At 37.5% G+C, this 24,258-nt stretch overlaps 4 protein-coding genes across 8 annotated transcripts; 3 read left to right on the forward strand and 1 right to left on the reverse strand.

Annotated features, from left to right (window-relative positions):
• The first annotated feature begins 538 nt into the window (after positions 1-538).
• On the forward strand, positions 539-3,616 carry fkbp11 (FKBP prolyl isomerase 11). Of its 2 annotated transcripts, XM_008409908.2 has the most exons (6): positions 539-1,133; positions 1,222-1,284; positions 2,823-2,910; positions 3,037-3,070; positions 3,185-3,255; positions 3,361-3,616. In XM_008409908.2, exons 1-6 carry the CDS (start codon positions 1,005-1,007, stop codon positions 3,567-3,569), a joined length of 594 nt encoding a protein of 197 aa, XP_008408130.1. In that variant the 5' UTR covers positions 539-1,004; the 3' UTR covers positions 3,570-3,616. The 2 variants fall into 2 exon arrangements, with proteins under 2 accessions (XP_008408130.1, XP_017160345.1); XM_017304856.1 differs by lacking the exons at positions 539-1,133; positions 1,222-1,284 and adding an exon at positions 1,291-1,672.
• Positions 3,617-6,589: 2,973 nt separating this feature from the next.
• On the forward strand, positions 6,590-7,456 carry LOC103465274 (40S ribosomal protein S26; the record flags this gene model as incomplete). The annotated part of the gene is made up of 3 exons (XM_008409925.2): positions 6,590-6,788; positions 7,098-7,228; positions 7,358-7,456. Coding segments are annotated over 3 exons (366 nt in total), but the record flags the coding sequence as incomplete, so codon positions are not given.
• Positions 7,457-8,401: 945 nt separating this feature from the next.
• Positions 8,402-14,963, reverse strand: LOC103465264 (zinc finger protein Eos). Of its 4 annotated transcripts, none has more exons than XM_008409911.1 (8): positions 14,875-14,963; positions 13,899-13,956; positions 13,701-13,805; positions 13,340-13,594; positions 12,099-12,266; positions 11,858-12,007; positions 11,519-11,650; positions 8,402-11,076 (listed from the first exon to the last, which is right to left on the reverse strand). In XM_008409911.1, exons 2-8 carry the CDS (start codon positions 13,936-13,938, stop codon positions 10,202-10,204), a joined length of 1,725 nt encoding a protein of 574 aa, XP_008408133.1. In that variant the 5' UTR covers positions 13,939-13,956; positions 14,875-14,963; the 3' UTR covers positions 8,402-10,201. The 4 variants fall into 4 exon arrangements, with proteins under 4 accessions (XP_008408133.1, XP_008408132.1, XP_008408134.1 ...); XM_008409910.2 differs by lacking the exon at positions 14,875-14,963 and adding an exon at positions 14,497-14,744; XM_008409912.2 differs by lacking the exon at positions 14,875-14,963 and adding an exon at positions 14,642-14,728.
• A 1,764-nt stretch (positions 14,964-16,727) lies between these two features.
• rhebl1 (Ras homolog, mTORC1 binding like 1) lies at positions 16,728-24,137 on the forward strand. Its single transcript, XM_008409909.2, has 8 exons — positions 16,728-17,175; positions 20,069-20,140; positions 20,241-20,308; positions 20,461-20,543; positions 21,711-21,767; positions 21,859-21,906; positions 22,539-22,620; positions 22,698-24,137. Exons 1-8 carry the CDS (start codon positions 17,124-17,126, stop codon positions 22,788-22,790), a joined length of 555 nt encoding a protein of 184 aa, XP_008408131.1. The 5' UTR covers positions 16,728-17,123; the 3' UTR covers positions 22,791-24,137.
• Positions 24,138-24,258: the final 121 nt, after the last annotated feature.

Below are 24,258 nucleotides of genomic sequence, written 5' to 3' on the forward strand. Positions count from 1 at the left end.
TATATATATATATTTTTTTTTTTATTTTTTTTTCAACATTCTATTATTTATTTAAAATATAAGTTATTTTTCTTAAACTGATACTTCTTTTACATTGTTTAATTATTTTTTGAGAGATGCCTGTCTCATTTCTAATCAGAAACTTATTTGTTGAAAGAAAATATATTTTACATATTTAGTCAGCCAAGCATATCAATTATTATATTAATTATATTAATAATTATGGGCTTAACTCCATGCTTGGATCAGTAGTAATCTAAGCCTTTTTTAAGGAACTATATGGTTTAAACTCTTCATCATTAAAATCACTAGTTAGTTCCGTTCTCAAACCTTATCAATTTTTAAAAAATTTTTAAACTGATTCCTTACATAACTCGGATCCTCCCCTGACTGCGTTGCAATTGCCGAATTGCTCATTCTAAAGGACATTTGAGAGGATTGCGGATGTCAAAACAGCGACGCTCAAACCAAACAACAGAACTACTGGTTCTGTTCATGACCGTAACTGTGGTTTCCAACATTTTCTTGGCGGTCCTAAATTATTCACTAACTCTTACTGGAGCCTGCTAATGACGTGTTCATTTCAATCAGGTGTGTTAAACAGACAGGAGTCTCCGAAAGATTACGCTCTTTCTTCTAAGCACAGCCAAGTGGTGTGAATCCCAAGAAAGTTTTGGAATTCCCACCAGTCGTCACGAGAGCAGAGCTGAAGCAGAGCGCCGCTGCCCCCTAGCGGCTGCGCGGGGTAATTCTTCCGCTTCCCTCCCACGGCAGGCAGATGGGATGCTGCTGGAGGAATTTTCAAGGCGGGCTCTTCGTGGAGAGACCCAGGTGTTGGGACAACGTCCACGGGTGGCTAATCACCACAGTGTTACAACACCTCAGCATTACCTGCTGCCGAGCCATTTTGGTCTCACTTATCGACCAAACAGGCGGTGCAGCTCGATATTCTGTCTCTCTGTCCGCTCTGCTGGGTGCAGAAGAAGCCAGACGAAAGTTAGTGGATGGCAGCGGCTCTTCTCCACAAGTTCACAATGAAGACACGGGTTTTTCTCCTGGTGCTTGCTGTTTTCTCCTGTGCACTCGCACAGGTGGACGAAGGTGAAACAGACGAGCTGCAGGTCGAGACACTGGTGAGTATTACAGCATATAGCAGCAGGAAATGCTTTAACGCAACACCCCTGAAACAAAATAACAGTTTCTGAACTCTTCATGCTGTAGGTGAAACCAGAAACTTGTTCAGTACTCTCCACAATAGGAGACACGCTGAAAGTCCACTACACAGTAAGTCAATCAGACACTCAGCTCTTCTTCACCCCATAGCAGCAGCGAGACCGTCTGTATTTGGGGAAGGAACCTATTTTATTTCAATTTTTGTTTTTTTTTTACAAACGACGGCAGAGACGAGCCCAGCTGATGACGAGGGCAGATGTTGTCTATGTGGCACGGTCCGCATGAACCATGTGGATCCCGCTGCATTTCCATACAGCGGCTCAAGACTGAGCGATAAAAAGCCTCAGGCTCGGGATTTAGAGACCATCCAGACTCACACTTTGGACATGATGTGGTTTTACGCGTCTGTGTTTCGTGTGACTTTACACGGGAACCAATTCGACTTAGGTTTTTACTATGAGGCATATAGGGGCGGTGCAACACGTCAGCATAATACCAGGTCGGTGGGACAGCGCGTTCATTTTTATTATGGTAGAAATATAAAAATGATGGCAGTGATTTTATAATGTTCATTTGCTCTCACTGTTTAATCCAGTTGTGTCGCTTTAAAATAACATTAACAATATGGAGACCGTTTCCATCTGTTTCTCATTCAAAATATTTACAAATAACATGGGCGGCAAAACGTTCAGATATGATCTCGGGAGGTTTTTCTGGTATTTAAAACCCAAATGGGTTTTAGAGTAGATGGGAAAATTTGGTAATAAATAACTTTCCTTTACATCTAAGGTATTGATTGGCCTATGAGGCATTTTTTTCAAACCACAAAAAAAAAAAAAACATAAGTGAAAAAGAACAGATCAAGTAAACATCTATATTTCTGTTGTGTTTGGACAACAGTAAATATTTCAATATATATATATATATATATTTAAAATGGTTTCAAACCTACCACGTGGGTAGCGGTGTCATGGGTGAGGCATTAACACGTTGGTGAGAAACACTGCATATGGTACTGACCATTTATTGTCCCTTAATAATACAAATAACATAGATTACTATCAAATTGAGAGAAAAAGAAAAATAAATCAATAAAATCTCCCCCAAAATTTAGATGATACTAATTTACTTTTTTTTATTATTAAATTGTGAGCTGGAAGTTGAAATTTCCATTAATGTCATAAGTTGAATTTGAAGTTCAATATATATCTATTGCTACAATTATCATTACCTCTAATAGTAATAATAATTTTGTTATTAATGGTCATAATTGTGATGATTATGATTCATTAATGATAATTATTAATATTACCATAAATTATGAATAAGGTATAAATAAGGCGATTTTTGTTAACATTTAAGATAACCACGCATCTGGTCTAAAGCTCACTGATGTCTTTTTTTAATCTTACATATGTTGGTAAGAGAAATGTCGAATGATCTCCTCTTATCAAAAGTAATTAGAGCAAAAATCTGTTTCACGTGACATTTTTGTTTGACATTTGGGGTTATTCATATATTCTGCTACAATTAATTGCAAATCCTTAACTGATTACACACCTGGTGCGAGAAAAAAACAACAGCCATCAACTCTGAAATCTTAGTTTTTCCTCTTTCTTACTCTTGTTCCTGTTTCTCTGGTTGCTCAGGGAAAGCTGATGGATGGGCAGATGATCGACTCCTCACTGTCCCGGGATCCTCTCGTTCTCGTGTTGGGGAAGAGGACAGTTATTGCTGGTAAATTAACAAATAATAATAATATTAATAATGCAACTTTCCTGCAGCAGCATCACTGACACTTCATTGAGAACTTTTATTTCCTTATAGTCAATGTTGTGTGATTTTTTTTTTTTTTCCTTACAGGTCTGGAGCAAAGCTTGATTGGTGTTTGTGAAGGGTAAATCCCACACGCGAGAAAAAGCTTGATTTTTGTCAAAAAAAAAAAAAAAAAAAAAGAATAAAACACTTTATAAATGATTTTTCAGAAACAAATTTGTTTTCCCGTCTTCAGGCAAAAAATAAAAGCCACCATTCCTTCTCACCTTGCATATGGAAAAAAAGGATACCCTCCTACAATTCCAGGTACCCAGACCAAACGATGACAAATAAAAAGTAATGATGCATTTTATTAAGTCACTTCTCTGTACGTATTTGGTGGGTGACGGCAAAATACCGCATCTGTTGCAGGTGATGCTACGCTTGAGTTCGAGGTGGAGGTGCTTTCTCTCTCACCGCAGGCGCAGTGGCAGAAGATGATCAACGACGTTTTCCCCCTGGTGTGTTTTGCCCTGGTGCCCACGCTGCTCGGCCTGGTGGGGCTTTACCTCTACAACAAGGCCAACGCCCAGAAGGCCAGCAAAAAGAAGTCCAAAGATAAGAAGAGCAAGAAGAAATGAGGTCCGGGCAGAGAATTTAATTTAAATAAACTTTTTCAAGGACTTTGTTTTTTTTTTTGTTTTTTTTTTTGCTTCATACAGATCACCATTTTGTAAGCGCTTTGTGAAAAGACAATATTCTATAAAAAATTGTCAAAAATGTTTTTAAAATTGAGCCAAATCTTTACAATCTTTCCCAAGATCTTTTGGGAAAACGGTCTGTGTTCTGATGAAAAGAAGGGGGAAACCTCATCCCTTTACTTCTGCTGTAAAACTAACCATTTTATAAAAGAGCATCATTCTACAGTCAAACACAGTGGTGGCAGTATGGTGATCTGGGACTGCGTTGGCTCTTGGTGGAACCATGAACTCGGATCTTTTTTAGAAATACGTGATGGTGAATGTGAGGCCGTCCGTTTGTTACTTTAGCCTCAAGCTAACCTGGTTTTGAGGCAAAAATGCAGCAGGACGATTATCCAAAGCACAACAGAAAGTTCATCACTGAATGGCTGAATAAACAAACTTAATGGTTTTGGAGTGGTGCAGTCAAAGTTCACATTTTTCTTAAACATTTTTTTGAAGCCTGATATTTAAAATCAGTTTGATTATCACAAAAAAGAAATACAAACAGAAGAAAATAATTTAAAAAAATCTGAACAGAAGCAATACTTTTTCACAATGCTTTGTTTTCTGTAAAAAAACAAACACTTAACCACAAAATCTTCAAGAAAAATCATCTTCAGAACGATTAAAAAGCAGCAACAACCTGGTTGCCTAGTGGTTCACACCCTGTCTGAGAACAATTTCCTGACATTTGAAGCATTTAGCTAAAGCCAGAGTTTGCAAAGAGGTTTAAAAGGATCAAAATCATCTCTTTGGAGAACAGGTGGTGAGTCAGGATAAGGATATGCCCCCCGTTCACAGAAGTATAATATGTAATGCTTGAATAAACGGCCGTCTTCAAGTAAATACGTGGCTGGGGTTGAAGGAAGAATTGCAAAACAGGATTCTTGTCCTGCAGAGAAATCCAGAGCTGGGTAAGTTATTTTGTGTTATGGTCTGTTGATATCAATTGGACTTTCTGGGCCTAAAACCCGTTTTGTCAGAAATAAACAAAAAACACAAAGTCCCAGCAAAAGAATACCACATCCACATTAAAGTGCGGTAATGGCAGCACTATTCTTGAGGGGAGTTTTGTTAAAATCTTTAGAAATCCACTAAAAAACTCCGATTAAAAAGTATTTTATGTTTTCAGATTTGCAGAGTGTCTAAGCGCACTTCTAAGTCCTTTCATGATTCCATAAAAGGAGAATTAAAGTTCTGGTACCCAGCTTAGGGTCAAAAGGAGTTGTGAATAGATCCAACTAAAGACAAACTAGTACAACTGAACTAAAATGTTATTCACTGAGTTTGACTTTCAGGGTGTGTGAAATCCTCTGTAATGCTACTGCATCATAATTAGAGGTCAGTATTGAGTCATCACTTGTGCACTGTCGAGCAATTAGTGCAGGGTTTAAATCGAGACATTTATGAATGTAGCGTCCAAAAACACAAATATATCTGTGTGTATGTGAGAATGGGTAACGGAAATGAATAAATCATTACATCTGACCAAGGAAACGATTGTACAAGTTATATTTAATAAACAAATCAAATGCAAATGACAGATGCCTTGCAAAACAAGATTAAGGAAAGACTAAGAATTACTCTCATACATAGACATAAATATACATAGATATGAGTTGATATGTGAGATATTTTTATTTTAGACATCTTCTGTAAGCGGTAGGTTTTACTCTATGGTTAAATCAGTCAGAGGGCGGAGCGGACGGGTTCTTGTGTCGCCGTGCAGCCTCTTCCGGTCCTCTTTCCAGCTTCCCGTGCAACATGGTGAGTGTGTGCTACCGACGGCGGCATTTCACAAACATAATAAAACCGTGTTTTAATCGAAATCTGTGGCGTTCTGAACACATTTAAGCATTTTTAAACACACAACGAATACGTGACACGGAGAACATGCTATTTACACATGCCAGAACATGTAATAAAAGAAGTCGGGGCCTAATGCTAACCGTTAGCAGGCTAGCCGTTTTGTGCATGTGTTCGCTGGGCTGGCTAACGATAAAGTAGCTGCTAACATAAGTAGAGCCGAGCTGCAGCAACATAAGTTTGTCACCCAAATTAGATTCTCAAGAGCGTTAGTTCATGAAACCGCTAAATTGACGATACATGGATGTGAATATGTCTCTTTCGGCAGCTATAGGTTCAAAACCCCAAAGCTAATCTTTTGCTGGTAGGTTAGTCGGCTAACCTACCGCATCTTTTGATGAGACGTTTTAACCCTAATATCGGCTTTAATTAAACACACCTCTCCATTATTGGAGGTTCACAGTGACCTAGTTGGCATTCCTGAGTGTTGTGAATTGTACTACAGATTTATAACTCAAGGTTTTAAACGCAATTTCATTTTGAATCCATCATAAGAATAAGAGATGTACTATTGTCTATGCAGGGAGGTAACCTTTAGCATTTAGCTTATTTGTAATAGATACGCAGCAGGTATTTAAAATTGTATGTAGGAAGAAAAAATATTTGATACCAAGATCTTGTTTGGAGTGTTACAGAGATAAAGACAGCTACAGGGGTTTAAAAACTGATGTTCTGGGGTTATATGTTCCTTGGCTTACATTGAAACTTGAGATAAAACCAGCAAAAAACCCAGAACGGACTGAAATTCAAAACCTTTAGATGTTGTCATGAAATGTTTTTAATTGTCCTGCCTTTTCAGATATTGTCAGTAAATTGAGTTGTAGCAGTCCTCTTAACCAACACAACAACCAAGAATTTATATACAGACAAATATTTCACAACACATTGAATAAAAAGATGGCAAACCGTCCAAGTGAAAGTGTTATTGAATAATCTATATTGGTGAACAGATGAAGAAATGTGGAGATGTCTCGTATTGGTATGGAAACTTGAGAAACTTGCTGTTTATTATTGTGCTTTGTCACCTGAGTTTAGTGTTGTTGTTTTTTTAACATGGGCTCTTTGTGTTACAGACCAAGAAGAGGAGAAACAACGGTCGTGCCAAGAAGGGCCGCGGACACGTGCAGCCCATCCGCTGCACAAACTGCGCCCGCTGCGTCCCCAAGGACAAGGCCATTAAGAAGTTTGTCATCAGGAACATTGTGGAGGCAGCGGCTGTGAGAGACATCTCAGACGCCAGCGTCTTCGACTGTGAGTGTCCTCTCAAACAAAATACTTAAAATTTCAGCAATGAATTAAGAGTAAGAATTTGAATTTTAAAAAAATGAAGGGAAATCTACATGGGTTATATTAGACAGAAAATAGGTATTTAGATGTTTGATAAAAGCTGCACTTCAGGTTTTAAAATGTTAAGTTGAAAGTTCAGATTTGTTAAAGAGTGGCTAATGAGTGGCATTTTCCAACCATGACCTGGCAGCTAACACAACAGATATTTTTTAAAGAAGCTCCAAAACCCATTTTTTGTATTTTTATTTGAATGTGTCATTCTTCACTTTGCAGCTTATGTTCTGCCCAAGCTCTACGTGAAGCTGCACTACTGTGTCAGCTGTGCCATCCACAGCAAAGTGGTGAGGAACCGCTCCTGTGAGGCCAGGAAGGACCGAACCCCACCACCAAGATTCAGGCCCACTGTGAGTTTTTCTCCAGACTTCATAAGTCTGAGTGGCTCTGGAATAAGCCGGCTTCCAGATTAAGACTGAAATAACTTGGTTGAGATGAGCTCACAAGACGTGTGTTAACGTTTCTGTTTTTCTTTACAGGCTGGCGCACCAAGAGCTCCTCCAAAACCAATGTAAAGTGAAATCTGAAGATGCTGTGTTCCTAAAAAAGAAAATTAAAACGTCTTTACAAAACTTGAATCAGTGAAACAGTCTCTTGTTTTTCTAAGAAACACAAATTAGATTTTATTTAGGGTAGACGCGTACAGTACAAAACTTACAGCAAGTTCAGATTGAGTTAAGCAAATGCAAAAGTACATATGATACATTTTAAAAGCTGTAGTTATTTAAAGCAATATTGAGAGGAAAAAGATTAAATCGAACATTAAAGAAGCGTCACAAAGATCACTAGTTTAGTAAATATAATAACTTGGATTGGTTTACCAGGAACGTTTTTGGATTGGCTCAGGAACAAGTAGCTTTGGTAGGACATGAGGGATCAAACTTGTGCCTTTAGTGGATAGATATAGGATATGACGCATTGTAAATGTGAGAGCCAAGACGATTCTGTTGGATGTTTTTTTATGGGATAAACGAAAAAACAAATAAGCCAGTAGTTTAGAAGCTGGATCTGATCAGAGTTTGGGATAATTAATCTGGACCAAAACAGCATTTAGGATATAAAAGACAGCTGTTAGAAAAATAAAACTAAAGGCACAACATTTACTTCTACATTTAAAAAGTTTTACCACGGGAGCTTAAATGAAAACGCAAAGGGAGACCTCGGGATTAAATGCTTTCACTGTACAAATCTATTTAAGATGAATGCTTTAAAGTCAACATTCTTTACAATGAGGTCAGTAGGTGTTGAAATAAGCTGCAGAAATCTACATTTCAGAAAACCTCTCTTCCCCATGTAACACTATCCTCAGGAAGGCAGGATATTGTTCACTGCTGAAGAATGGGAATTTTATTTCCTGTCAAAATGAATCTTCATGTGAATTTAGACTTTGAAATATTAAAGTGCAATGTGACTCAAGTCTGTTTTAGCAGAGATATGTGCTTAGTTACAACCTTCCATCCAGATTAAATGAGGTATACGTTTACGTCACACAGAACTTCCACAAAATAAAGTGGAGATGATTATAATGTCCAAAAGCCTTTAATAACAGCAATAAACAGCCTTTTCCCAAATGTACAAATGTCTGAATTTTCCTCTCGCCGCTATAACCAAGGAAAAGTGCTTTACAGTAGCAAACAAGTGGTTCTTTGGCCCAGCTATGAGGAGATTATTTGGTGCCGCACTGAACCACACTAATACCAAACAAACACGTTGCCTTAAACTTATTTTCAAACATTTTATGTTTCAGAACTGCATATCTAAACTGTTAAAACTGCAAGAATCAATGAACTGGGATCAGTAAGACAAAACGGGAACTGTTCACAACACTAGCACAACCACCAATATTCATTTAGAGCCTGAAGTGGCTGAGAGGGCTCAATTTAGTTCATTTTAGGAAAGCAACATTGTTTTGAACCTGGAAATAAGAAAACTAATGAATGAAAACTGACAAGGGAAAAGACTTGAACCATAATCACAAGGTTGAGGTCTTGAATTTTAAGAACATTTGTCAAAATTCTGTTTATTTTAAGTGATAATCATTCCTGTTGACTAGATTCAAACTGTCTTCTGGGCAGAACGTTGTGCTTTAACCACTGAAAGGTCAGACAATCCCAACCCTAAACCTTCAACTTTCATAACAGGATATCAGGTTAAGTTTTGCTAAACAGGGTAAACATTTGCTGAAAAGCCACAGAGAATCTAAAATGCATGAAATATTAACAAAAATAAGAACGCAAGTGTTTAAATCATTCTGAAACTTGAACTTATTGTGACGTCCAGAAAGACATGAAGTCTAGCAGCTCCAGCCTGGGGAACAAGTCAAAGGCACAATACAATGACAGAACATGAAACTCATTTTAAATACATCATAAATAGATTTGTTATATATATATATATATATATTAGTGTTGGATTAGGTCTTAATTTATTTTTCAAAGGGAAGTTCTGAACTCATTAAACTCTGGCAGTGATATCTAAACCCCGCTCCTCTCGAGGCAGAGCTTTCAGCCGGTTTTTCCTCACATTATATCGTGCAGAGCATCAACATATCTCTATAAAATAATTTAATATAATCAGATTTCTGGCAGGTATCAGTGCAAACAAAACAGTCAAGAGAAGAAAACAGATTCATACATTATTCCTCAAGGCGTCGACAAACAAAAACTAGGGCCTTCAATATCCACTTTTACAACAAAACTAAGGGCCCCTCGGGGTCGTTCTCTCACACACACCAATACATACAAATACGAATCTCTTCATTTCACCTCTTGTAAAAACCAAAGTGCATTTCTAATATAATATAAAGGACAGCCCCTTCCAATGTTTTACTTTAACTAACATAGACTTGGTTTTGAGCTTGAGTTGTACTTTTTGAAATAAAGCGACCACACAGGATTCCTCCAGTACTAAAGAAACGTTAAAGAAAAAGCATCAACTTCGAAAGAAGCATTCATTTCTTTTAACGATTTCACCATAGCCTTTCCCGTGTCACTTCGGATGAGGATTTGTCTACTATAATTTGTGCATGCAGTCTGAATCCTGAAATTTGGTGCAAGGCACGTCTGTGGATTAAAGAATGCATTTCGTCCTTCTACACTTCGGAACATCTTTAATGAAAATGTACCTTAAATACTTTTATCACTCATAAAATAACTAGAAACCCTATTACAATTTTGTGCCAGGATCTGAAACATTCAGGAGCGGCTTCTCGCCGTCGGTGACCCCTTCAAGCCCATGTGCAGATCAAACCAAGCCAGGTCCTCGTCTGAGTTAGGGAAGGGGGGAAAGCTCTGTGTGAACAGAAGGGCGGCCGGCGTTCAGCCTCAGTCTATAATGTGCTCGCCGCGGACAATGTGTGAAGAAAATTCATATCTGTCCTTGCTGCGGTAGCCACAGATGTTGCACTCGAAAGGCTGTCGGAAACCGTGGCAGCCCATGTGGATGGTAAACATGACGTGGTCCAAGAAAAGCACACGGCAGTGCTCGCAGCGGAACGACCGCACAGCCCGCCCTTCTGCATCGACGACCCGGAAGGCCTCCCTGGAGGTAGAGGAAGGCGCCGTGGGTGAGCTGGAAGTCGGAGCCGAGGTGGGAGGCGGAAACGCTGAGCGTCCTCTGTCTTCTCTTTCCAGCTCCCGATCTTTGGCTCGGATGGGGCTGCGTCTCTCCCGACTCCTGTGGTGTGAGGTGGGAGGTCGTCTGGCGATGTGGTTGCTGGAGTGAAGGAGCTGATGCCCGTTGTTACTGGGCAACGTTGGGACAGGGGCCGTACTGTTGCAGGGCTCGTCCGGCATGCTTTCCGTGTCTGTGGAGTCCTGGAAACCATTGCTAGGTGATGGCGCGTGACTTCGGCCGGCAGGAAGGTCTTCGTGACCCTCTGCTGCCTCCCTCCCCCCAACAACAATAGCTCCCAGCCCATCTCCGGTGCCCGTGCCATCCAACCTCGGGCCAAGAGCAACGGAGGTGTGAAGGGCGCTGAGGCTCGGCCGGAGTTCTTTAAAAAAGGATGGATGAGTGGGAGGAAGGTGTAGAGGCCTAATGGCATCTGATAATCCTCCTCCAGTACCTGCTGTGTACTCTCCAAGGCTGGCGAAGTGAGGGGCTTCCAGGTCCCCAGCTTGCATGTCCTCACCCTTATCCAAGCCAGCTGTCAGGTCATAAGGTGCATCCGTAATGTTGAGGCGCATGTGCTTCTGTCCTGCAACATAAAGACACACAATCTCATGATATAATATGCAGTTCCATCAAATAAGTTATTAACGAAACTTTTGATGCTTTACCATTTATATTCCTGAAAGATTTTAGTTCCTAATTGTTTCTTATTATAGCCTTAAGGATGACAAAATGAGGAAAACCTTGAAGGTGTCTGAATACTTAGAAAGGTACTTCATATCTTCATGAGGCCAGTTAGCTATAAATTTGTTTTGCTAAATAGTTAAATCACTAAAGTCCTTCCTACTGCACATAAGTTTGACTACTAGAAACAGAATTGGGAAGCTACTTGAACCCCCTGGGAGAATAAATAGAGGACTGGCAATCCAATCAAAAAGGCAAATCTGACTACCTGAATTCACACCGAAAGCAACGAATATTGCTTTGTTAAATCCCTAAAACCGTCCACACTGAGACTAAATGCTCACCTACAAATTTTTGTGGTGTGGATCTTTTGCGTTTAGTGACGCTGTTGGCGAGCCGATCGATAAAAGCCATCTTGTCTGAGGACGGCTGCAGAAGAGAGTCTGGTACAAACTCTAGCTCTCTCATCTCCTCTCCTGGACAGAGTACAAACAAACTGTTACGTTATTTTAAAGTTTCCTCATGACTCAGACAGCGTTTCTCGTGAGTCCTAGTTTGCTGCGGAATCTAAAACCACACTTTGGGGTTTTCAGGCAATTATGGAAGGAGGATTGTGGTCATCAACTTGTAAAGGAGTTTTTACGCTCACCATTCTGCAAGAGGAATAAGTGCCAGTACTATACCTAGATTTTGAGCACTGTTTGTTGGTTGTGACTCCAGACTCTGTAGGTAACCATGGCAGCGCTCATGGTGTTCCTCCAGGGTGCTTTGCTGCTTGTAACTACGGCCGCAAAAGCTGCATTTATATGGCTTCCCTATGGTTGGAGAGGACACTGGAGGTAGAGAAGGAAGACAGTTATAACGCAGACTGATTGTAAGAAAGAAAACAACAAAACACACTTCTTAGGTATTAAATTGTTCTACCTGCATGAGTGCGTAAGTGCCCAGTAAGGGCATCTCTTCTTCGACAAGCATAGCTGCAAAAGGGACATTTAAACGGCTTCTCCCCTGAGTGCAGCTTGATGTGGCGGAGCAGGTTTCCTTTTTGGGTGAATGAGGCGCCACACTGGTTACACTGAAATGGTCTTTCCCCTGTGAATTGTAAAATAAGTTAGCACATGTTCTCTTCAAACAACTACATGGCTTACTGCACTGTGTTCGTCTACTTAGACAAGAACGCAGTAGTACATTTTCAGACCCAGAATTACTCGTTTTCTTTTATCAGTCATTTTCATTTTTTAAATTTTAGACATTCGAGTACTAAGAATTCACATTTTTGTTATCTTTATGTACCACTGTTTATGAAACAATGATGTTTGCTTCTGATTCAGCATTGTAGTGGTGAATTGTTTCACTGATTTTTCTGCCTCTGCACCAACTCGGAAAAATCAAAGATCCTTACGTTTCACAAATTCTTAAAAACATATTTTAAACTTTTTAAAGCTTTTCTTCAGTTAATCTTTATTTTTTACCTGGAATAATCCAATTAGGATTTAAAATCTCTTTTGCTATTAAGTCTTGGCCACAAAAGCACAATAATAGACTATTAATGTTATCATAACAAGCAAAAACAAACACAAGAAACTAAGTAAAACAAGAATTTATATGAAATTTCTACAATCACTAGTTGTTTTCGGTAACATCACATGTACATTCAGTACTCAAAAGTTTATGAATGAGATGTTGTTTGGCATCATAGCTACATGTGAGGAAGCCGCTTCGAATCCTAGCCTAAAGTGAGCGAAAGTTGAAAAAAAAAGTATATGAAATTGTCCCCTTTTCCATTTTATATAGGTATGTATTTATGTATGGGGTCTATCTAAGCCAGAAACTTGAAAAGCCAAATAGAGAAGGCTAAATTTTTAACTAATGCAGCAAATCAAAATTAAAGGACATTAATTCAATATGGTTTCAATGTAAAAACCACTTCCATTTTGGAAAAATAGATTTTTTTTCTCTCTCTTTTAGAAAATAGATCAAGTAATCATGTTTAGAAACTCCAAACTTTTTTCCATTCCTATCCACACTTTAAAACAAAAAACAAAAAAAAACAACTCCATACTTTTTAAAATGATATAAATCCAGGAAATGTCTTAAATTGTTTACACGTGATGCGCCTTTTTTAATTCTTACTTAAACGTTTGTGGTTTAAACACATTAGTCACCTGTATGGCTACGTTTGTGCACCATGAGAACATTAGGTCCGATGCAGATCATTCCACAAATGTCACACTTGAGCTTTCCGTTCGGCAGTCTGATGGCTCCAGGTGGCATGGTTTCAGGGTTCATGGCTTCCCTGTAGCCTCCGCCAGACTCTGATCCCTGTCCTGAACCTCCATCATCTATCCGCTCGATTCTTTCGTCTTCATTACCGCGTCCTAGGTCTTCATCACTGTACAACTCCACTTTAATAGAGTTGGCTGCAGAGGCACGAGAAAAATCAGACAGAGGAAACATGACATTAAGTGATCAATCTTGTTTATTGAAATGCACATGTATATAAGAATAGTTTAACTTCCCACTCACCACTTAGAGATCGTCTAGGAGAATTGTCCTTGCTATTTGGGGTGCTTACAGTTGGACCTCCGAGGGCCCCAGAAAACTCTCTTTCCAGTGATGAATCCCCACTACCTAAAACCACAACCATAGTAACTGTGGGGTCCCACATTTAACAAACATGTCAGTGTTAAACAACGTGGTAGCTTCTACTAAATAAATCTTTACCTGAAACATAGGATCTGCCATTACAGTCATCAACATCCATACTAGTTCAAGCTGAATCCTGAAATTACATTTAGGTCAAGGTGAGTTCTTTCTCAAACATAATTAATCACTGAACATCATTGCATGTCAAACACTGCTTAAGCATTAGGAAAACAGATACGGATTACAATTGACAGACCCGGATCAGTGAGTTAAAGAAACACAGAGGGCAGATTTAATCTGGCATTCCTAACACTTAAGTACAACACCCCTAAAGCACACAGTTTCCGTGCGATGACTGACGGAGGCACTTTTAAAATCAATCATGCTTGTACATTAGTTTATGTGGATCAATTAATCGCATTAAAGTAGATTACTGGCAGCTAGGTTAGGTCCACTTCTAACCTTACCAAACCAGACAATTAGAACCAGCAAATGACAACTTCAAAAAACGAGCTCAAAGTTAAGACAATCTATTTTAGAATCTGTGTGTGTCTAAATAATCTGAAATCCCGATCACGAACCAGAAAGACAGCGTTTACATAACGGTGAGGGTGAGGTAACCTAAGTTTATGGCCTTGGTAGCTAACGTTAGCTTACTGCATGGGATGGACATTACCGTTTGTCAAGTTAGCTGAACTCAACAGCAAGACGATACAACAGTCTGACATCATCGACAGCCTGATAAAAACTCAAAGAACAATGCTGCTAGTAAGAAATATAAGTAATGGCGCCAGGACGTAGCATTAGGTTATGATACTAACTGGGTAGATGTCGCTAAACTGAACACACTACTCGGCTCGACGTCATGTTTGAGGCTAACACAACAAACAACCGTTAGCCTGTCAGTGTTTCTTCAGCGGTTGCTATGGCAGCCGCAGCCACACCAACAGCTGCAGCTAGTCAGTTGGTGGTTTGACTGTTTCAACACGGCAAAGACTAACGACTATGAATGCCTTTCAAAAGCTGTCCGATTCTTAAAGACTTGGTAAATTACCTGTCTGTGTCAAGGCCGTTTCATTGAGGTAAATCAGATTTTTTATCTGCCTGTTTATGACGGCAATATTCACCGGAAGAATAGTTACCTAGGTTGGGATAACTTCCGGATCACATTAGGCATGTCACTTCAAAGCAAGGCATTTATCATTGACTTTGTACACATTTTAAATATATATTTCATAATTTCTCTACTATCACGGTCAGTTCTGAAAAAGAAATTTCTTTGTAATTTACATTTTAATTTGAGATAGAAATGACATTTCGAATACATAGTGATAATATAATTTTTTATTGTCTAATAACTAAAAAGCTTTTTGTATGTATTTCCACATGTAGTATTTATGGCAATTCATCTTTTGCCATAACTCCGGGTCTTTACTCGAAATGATTTCAACTGCTCACAGTAATCTTGAGATTCCTCTACATAATTTTTTTTGGTCACATTTAATTGTTTCTTCAAGCCAGTTTTAAAGTCAGACAAAAATAACAACTTGACCTCCAATACAAAATGCAATTTTCAAATGATGATTTCATTTATTAAGGGAAAACATTGTTCAAACTAGCCCTATTCAAAAAATTATTCACTCAATAAAACGTCAGGTATTGACTGTTACCTCCATTTTTTAACATAAAATGCATAGAAGATGATTGATCAGACAGGAAAGACAAAAACCTAAAGCACATATTACACGCTGGCTTTTATAAATTAAAATTGAGAAATAAGGTTAAGTAAAATGTTTACAGTCTTGTGATCTTTATTAGTTTTTTTAAGTACCGTTTCAGATTAGACAACCATTAAAAGTAAATCTCTAGGTCTGTTTTGTTCAACGTGTTTTTTTTTTCTTCCTTTTTTCTTTTTTGGAACATCCTTAAATAATCAAAGAATTTGTCTGAAATATTGCTTGCTACTGGTGTAAATAGGGTTGTTAAATATCAATCATACCGTGACCTTGGTTGGTGGTTCAAATGTTTTGTGGGCCACTATTTCATCCGCTTTGTGGATGGTGGGAACGTGGTCACAGAAGTTTGAGTAGATAGGGTGGAATGGCAGATTTCAATTTATTTTAATTTTGTCATGACTGATGATGTCCAGGGTGTCTCTGTTTCTCTGGAGATAGACACCAGTGCCATGTGACCCAATAGTAATATGCAGGTTTTGACATTTACATGGACAGCTATTATCATAATGCCAATACATTTATGTTTGAAAATATTGATAGAAAATGACACATATAGCTGAAAAACAATACATTGCTTTTCACTTAAATTTTTATGTAACTGTATGTATTCACTTCTTATTGTAGCAATTAAACACTTGTCGCATGTTTCCACTGGTATTGTTCACGCTTCCAATAATCAGTCGATCAATCAGTCAATAGTATTTCATGTTAGAAGAAACATTCTGGTGAAACTAAACACATTTATCTGTGCTTTTAGCAAATAGCAATATCTGGCACAGAAAGAGATTTTCAGTTCAAATAAAATCTGCCCTTCACACTATAAGGCAGCCATTCTCACTATACTATTACTAGAAAAGAAAAAAAAAAGAAAGAAAAAAGGACATTTTGTTTTTTCAGATTTAGTGTGTAGTCTTCTAATTCATCTTTCCAAACACTCCATTATCATGGAGGCCAACTGAGTAAACACGTGTTCATATTTGTGTTCTATAGTATGAGTTTAGTTGAGTTCAATATTTGTGATTTAAAAAAAAAAGGAGTTCTTTGATGTTGTTTAGCGTCTGTCTGGAACAGTCTGAAAAAGGATAGTTGTCAGGAACTTGCTGGGACGTCCAAAGAGTGACCTCTACTGTACAAATAAGCCTGAAAGCCCGTTCATGTCATTTCTCTGACGCATCGACTGGTTTTACGACGGTGTGCTTACACAATGGCAATTTCCGTCAGTTTGAGTTGCAGCTCCCGACCGCGTTGAACTCGCCTTTTTGTGTTTACAATTTCGTTCCGAACGACCTCTTTTCCCGCTACAAACCTCGTGTGTATGTTCACGCCCGAGTCGGATACAGAAATTGGAAGCTTTTTGAGTTAAGCGCAGGTTGTTTTTGGTTCGGTAAAAGTGTGAAAACCCAGCTTGAGGCCCAGTTCGGAGAGCTAGAGCTGGGCACAGCTCCGAAAAGTTTGTTGTTGTCACGTGACGCGGGACGAATGTGGCGATAAAAGTTTGTTCAGATCGTGAAACTTGTTGGCGTATTACCTTTTTCAGAACCCGTGCAGCAAATTTTTTTCCACCACGATGCCTCAACCAAAATACAGAAAGATCGCGGTCATAGGTTACCGGTCCGTAGGTGAGTACAGCTGATGTCGGTGAGCTAGCAGGCTAACATGCTAATATCCGGGCTTTGTTTTCTTTTTGAGTGTATCTACCTATCTGGACTAAAATCTTGTTCTATACCCCCACAAGCTCATATATGCTTTCTGTATTCATATTCTCAATATCAAAGTTAAAAGCTATTAGCTCTATATTTTCTGCCATATGCTACCTTGTGTGACACTAAATGTTAGCTCAGCAGGTGTTGTTCGGCTACCAAGAAGCTTTTCGTTAAGAATTTCAGCCATAACATTTATGTAGATCGTTCATTTTATTCACGTATCTACCCTTCAAACACTATTCATATCTTATCTCAACTGTTTCTGTTTAATAATATCTCGATGTTTGTCCTTTAGTTGCATCACTGTTTCAGGCTTAACTCGGAAAATGTTTGTTTACTGTTTAAATAGGCACAAGGTTATTAAGCAAGGCACTATATTTTAACAGCCTATTCGAGCTTAAAACGGTACAACAAACCATTGTGCCTATCACCAGCATTATAAGTTTTCAAAAGTCGTGAATTTTGAACCAGTTCTTGTACACGTGTGTTTTATTTATCAAATAAGGATTGTCATCACGCCAGCAGTATTCATATAGCCTGGCATTCTTTAAACTGGCTTTCTGTTTGCGTGTCAAAATAAACAATTAGACTAAAAGAGTTTTTTTTTTAAATTAGTGATGGTTAAGATAGTTTTAGTGTTTTTAAAAGATATAATTCAGGGTTAAAATAAAAATTTGTAAAACATTAAAGGCCTAATTTACACCATTTTTTATTTTCAGATGTTGCCGAGAAAGATAAACAAATGACATTTAGTGGTTTAGTTAATTTGTTAAAGTGCTTGTATTGTTGTCTTGATTTTTCTCAATTAAAACTATAACTTAAAAAAACGTTCTCTATTTCTTTTAAAATATCATTGATAAATCTTGAAATTAGAATATTTCTTCCAATTCTTTGTGGAATTTGGGACTTGTATGGTATAAATAAAATCAAAATTCTCAACGCTGCATTTCACATTGTCACCCAGTTCACCCTGAAAGTATTCATTCAGCCAGTGGATTCCGATGGCACCTTTTGCTTTTTTGTTAGTGACAGTTTTTATATTTTCTATCAAGTGTGGCATACGTGTACTTGTGGCCATAATGTCAGCGTAGTTTAACATAATTAAATTCTCTCAAGATGCCACACAGTGATTTTTTGACTGAACGAACCCTGAGCTCACTTTTGGGAGTCGGTACAGCATTTTGGTCATGTCTGTTTTATAGACCATCATTTTTATTATGTATCACTAATGAGGATGTGAATACAAAACTCTAGATGTGCACAACATCATAAATCTTGATGAATGTGGATATTAGATGGGATTTAAACTGACATTGTACCTTTTACCAATCTTAAATCAATATTTAGAACAACCTCCACTTTTATTGGTAGTGTTTTATGCATGTGGGAAGAGCTTAAAATAAATGCTTGTTTTATTGCAGCAGCATCTCATGAGGAAAATTTGAAAAATTAAACCTTTATTTGATCATATTTAAGAAATAATAGTTTGAGTAAATTGTAAATAACTGATGTTGCAATAATTGACACCTTACCTATGAAATAAATATAACAGAATCGTTTTTTTAAATATATTCTTCAGATTTAAAGTTGAGCTGAGTGACAAGAGACTTAGAATATCCTGTTTCTCTGGAAAATAAATATGAAGTAAAGAGACCAAAAAAATACTGGCAGAAATATAGATACTTCAAATTGCCTGAGAACAATTTAGGATCCCAGAATGAGCAAGAGAGGATGTCTGGGCTTATCTCCTATTCTTATTGTGACTTGATCTCATGGATGGACAGGACAGAGAGATTTATTCAATTTAGCCACAAGACAAGAGGATATGTCCTTCAAGTAAGGGAGATACATGTTGATCTTTATAAATCGGGTAATGGCAACAAAACTGTATAAATGCCCCGAATCCTCTGTACGAATTGGAAGATTTGAAACAAGTGGATGCATGAAAAACGGAGATGGTTTATGATCTGAGCTTATCTTTCCTCCCCATACATATTTCAAATCCCAGTGTTTCTCTTTGAGATTATGCTCTTCCAAGAAAAGACAAATTAGGCTGAATATTTGTCCACATCTATCCAAGAGTTTCAGCAATTCAGTTTTTATATTGGGTCAAGAAGCCCATTCCCTTTCCTTTTATTTGGAAATTGCAGCGTCCGTTCCCGTCACCCTCTGTCTGAATTACTCAATCTTAATTTCAGCTCTTTTCTTTTTGAAGCTGGACTTGTGTCTGACATGCCGGTAAAGTGTCACATTGACGCAGAGACAAAACCGGCTCTTCTGACTCTTGAGACATTTTTCACTTACAGCATTCCTGATTGTAATCCACGTTGCTGTAGAGAAAACCATAAAATCTACAGCTGAAAAATAGACATCTACAAAATATACCTCGGTGTTCAACTTCTAAATCGTTTGCAACATTTTTGTGCTATTTTCTGTAAAGACATCCTGGCTACCGTTGTTCTCTTAAATTCTAATTAATCCCGTACTTTTTGCAACAAGCTGAAAGGACACTAACTTAACTGTTTACCCAGATATTGAAATGTTATTTTTAAAACACTTGGATGCTTGTGAGGACACAAGTTTCAATCGAAAACTTAGTTTTAAAACTCGCTTTGCCAAAGGTCCAGCCTACTTTGATTGGAAAACAAACGACACATTGGCAGCTAGTTGCCTATTCTTTCTTTCCTGTCATTAGGTTATTTTTTATAGTTTGCATTTAGATGCTGAGCAGCATCAATCACGAATGAACGTCAATTACATTTGTTGTTTAAAAGTCACATGACGCCGGTCTGCTGTGCTCTTCATGCAGGGAAGTCGTCTCTTACGATACAGTTTGTTGAAGGACAGTTTGTCGACTCCTATGACCCCACCATTGAAAACAGTGAGTGATTTTATATTTGCTCAGTTTTAAGAGTTCTTCATGGTTTAATGTGAAAATTGTAAAAACTGCTCTTTTTTTTTTTTTTTTTTTTTTCCTTTAGCGTTTAACAAAATGGTCAACGTGAAAGGTCAGGACTTCAATCTGCAGCTAGTCGACACAGCCGGACAGGTAAGTTACTTTGTTGTTGTCATAACTGATCTGAGTGATTTAAACTGAATATTTCTGATTAATAGGCATATTTGTCTTTTGTTTTTACTGTTGTTTTTGAAATCTTCATGACTTTTATTTCTAAAATGTAATGGAAATTCCTCTCTCTGTAGGATGAGTACTCGATTTTTCCACAGTCCCACTCAATGGACATCCATGGTTATGTTCTGGTCTATTCAGTGACTTCCATGAAAAGGTCAGTGGATGCTTTTGTAGTTGCCTTTATTTCATTAATAAACTTTGCATTAAGAAGTCTTATATCTTTTTCAAGATGGGAATTATTTGGGTTTTATCCAGTGTTTACTATTGAATCACATCAATAACGAGTAAAGTTTTAGTTCATCCCAGATTTTTGTTGTTTAGCTATTTATAAGCGACCTATCAAAGGGAAACAACACTTTTAAAATTTTTTTTATTTAAGTCGAACCATAAAAGTTATATCAGCCAAATTTTTTAAGAGATCAGTGTCTAAACAAACAATTTCATTTGAAAGAATGTAACTTTTAAATGGTACTAGATAGCACAACTATTTATTTAGTAAGCTACAAGTGTCCCTTTATTTATGTAGAAATGTCTAAAAGAAAAAGACAAAAAATCCTCAACTTTTATTTTCACATTTTTTACAATGTTACTATTAAATATTCAACACATTGCTTCTTCAACTTTTTAATGGCTAGAATAAAATTTAATTGAGTTTTAACAGTTCTTATGTTCAGCCAAAATGATCACCATTTTTTACTGATTTAAAAATGTTTGATTTAATCTGAATCCTTTCCTGGTAAATCATTTGATTTTGGTGTTTAGGTTCTTGAAAGCATTCAAGAAACTATTGGGTTGAATATAACAAAATAAATATATTTATCTCCATCTAAATCGAACAAGATTTGGTCGGGTCCCAAAAAAAATCAATGATACATTGTTTTAAATAAAATAACAAGTGACAATCTGCATATGTTTGCTTTAAGTTGTAATCGGAAATCCTGGAAATTGGGTTTCTGAATAGAAAATACAGAAGAGTATCAAAGACAAAAGCACCAAATAGATGTACAAATTAAACGAGGTCAGCGCTTAGTATTACTATTTATTTTTAAAACTCTGTCACTTCGGTTCAGACTCAAGGAAACTGTCAGCTTAGTGTCACTGCTGCTTCAAATGCTGCAAAACAACTACGATGCTCACAGTTAGAGCATTTCATTTTAAAGCATTTCAAGCAGCAAAAACTCGTGTTGACTAGAATTATACCAAGAAGTAATTTTTGTCATAAGATTCCCATTTGGTTAGTTCTGCATCCAAATGTTGAAGTTTTGTTAATACTACTCTTCCAGATCAATGTTTAAAATAACACTGCCTGTCCCCTGTCCAGTTTTGAAGTTGTGCAGGTTCTACACGACAAGCTGCTAGACATGGTTGGCAAGATTCAGTAAGTCCAATCAGTCCCTGAAATTCTTTATAACTTAACTGAGACATTTTAAAGTGTATATTTGTACATTTTGAGCTATTTTTCTTTTCAGGGTCCCAACTGTTCTAGTAGGAAACAAAAAAGATCTTCACATGGAAAGGTGAGTGTTGGTATTATTGTTTGGTTTAGGTAACAGAAGTGCATTATTGCCATCTTGTGGTAGCAATAATAATAATAATGTTTGAAAGATGCTAATTTTATCAAGGCAGTATTTACTTTATTGAATTAAGTAACTGCCAGGTAGTCCTTAGACGGAGATCTGATGACATCTGAAACTTAAATGCGTTGGTGTTTTTCAAGTTTTGAAAGTGCTTTTGAACTTTAGAAAATGTGCTTAAAATTCTTTACTAAATGTATCTTGTGTTGCAGTCTAGAACTCACAACTTGTTTTGATTTGTGCAGCTACACTGATTTAAAAAAAAAGAAACAAAAAATATTTGAAGTGAAGAGATAAAACCAGTGTAAGAATCATCCAGGTTTAATTGCATTCCATGTTTTTAATAGAAATTATACATGTTTAAAACTGACATTAGCTTAATTAGCCAAATTCAAATTATTGCGTTGTGCTTTGACTGGACTGGAACTCGGGTCACAATAGATATTTATTAACCATAACGATTTATATCTTAAGTTATTTAATTTGACCATGTGAAGGTTTCAAGAACACTTTTTAAAACAAGCAAGCAATGAGATGTGCTCACTTCACTATGCATTTTGTCGATTTGTTTCAAGAGTTATCAAACCAGAGGAGGGCAAAAAACTAGCTGATTCCTGGGGAGCTGCATTCATGGAGTCTTCCGCCAAAGAAAACGAGGTAACAAGCCCTTAAAGTTTAACCCCTCATGCTAATCCATTGTTCATGCCTGACAAAGACTCTTGCTTGAAACGCAGACTGCTGTGGAGGTTTTCAAGCGAATCATTTTGGAGATGGAGAAAGCTGACGGGAATGCACCTCCAGAGGAGAAGAAGTGTGCAGTGATGTAAAGGCTTATGCAGGACACCAGTGAGCTGATTTACTGAAGACATGAGGCACAACTTCACCAGCTTGCTAACGGTGGCCTCATCGATGCAGCAGAGGCACGCTTGTTCTCCGCTCAGAATTCAAGATTGATTTACGTAGCAAAGCAGCTGCCCGACAAATGATACTAGATCCCAGTAATTGTAACCATGGAAAGAAAGAAAGAAATGTCTAGAGCAGGATTAACCCCTCAAAGAAGCGTCTTCACTGGATACTTTAACATTCAAATGCATTCTGGGAATAATTGTGCTTCTTTTTTTTTATTGTTATTATTTCCAAGGACTGGTCCATAATTTCAGCAGGTCTTTTTGACAGAATTGCAATCACAGTTCACATTGCTTTAAATGTGGTCACTATCCTATCAGTGCTCTGTAAGAAAAGAAATCTCACTGGGGTTTCTCAGTTCTCACTGTAATTTTTATCTGCTCATCCTCAGGTACCTCTTACTCATGAGCTGTGGTGACGTGTCGCCATGACACCGTTCTGTTATTGTATATTTAACTACGCCGTTACACATCGCTTATATCTAGTATAATTTCTCCCCATTCATTGTGATAAGGTTGTTATGGACAACATAAATATTTGCTAATTACAAGTTAAGCCCGTTATATATAGCATAACTAGAATCTTAGAATGTGATTTGGTACTTTGGAAAATATCTGGAGCGACTCAAGCTATTGCTCTCCATTTTTCTACACAGAGTACACTCTTAGATTGTTTATCGAAGCTAAAAGGATTTATAGATTTCAGTTTTTGATTTGCATTTTAGTATTACAAAATACTATGAGGGCGGCCACGGAGTTAGTTTAGTGAATTTTAAGTTGGTGACTTTAACATGTTTGATAAAACCCAACCGTAGTGCCTGTAGCCTTTCTGACAAATGGTCACTGTCAAACACTTGAAATCTTTTCTTTTTGGTTTGTTTTTACAAAAGCTGTAGCCTTACAGAAATCTAATGTACAGTAATTCTGTTTTTTTTCTTCTCCCCTAAAGCCTTGTGTTGTAGCTGTAGTGGATACTTCTAACTTTATAAAATGCTTTGCCCTAATAGTTAAATGGTGGATAACTGATGATAGTTGAGCAGAGGCTGGTGATGCTGTGTCTTGTGCCTTACAGATGTTCAAACTCCTTCATCTGCTTCCTTTTCTTGACTCAAGGTGCTCTTAAGTTTTGTTTTGTTTTGTTCCTTTATTGACTTGACACCATAGGTGCAGGTGTTGTGCACCTGAACACCAGTATTCCCCTGTGGGTCAACGGTAATTTAGAAATCTTGCTGTAAACTGTTTTGTAAATAAACAAATCTGTCACTTGTTTTAATGTCCCTGATTTTTCTTCTTTAAGATGCCAACATTTATTTTTTTTTATGATATACATGAGGCTGCATTATTAGTTGTGTATTCTTAAAAAACATGTTAAGGATGTGGATTTATTTGC

Source organism: Poecilia reticulata, linkage group LG5 (assembly GCF_000633615.1).
Source record: "Poecilia reticulata strain Guanapo linkage group LG5, Guppy_female_1.0+MT, whole genome shotgun sequence".
Lineage (NCBI taxonomy): Eukaryota > Metazoa > Chordata > Actinopteri > Cyprinodontiformes > Poeciliidae > Poecilia > Poecilia reticulata.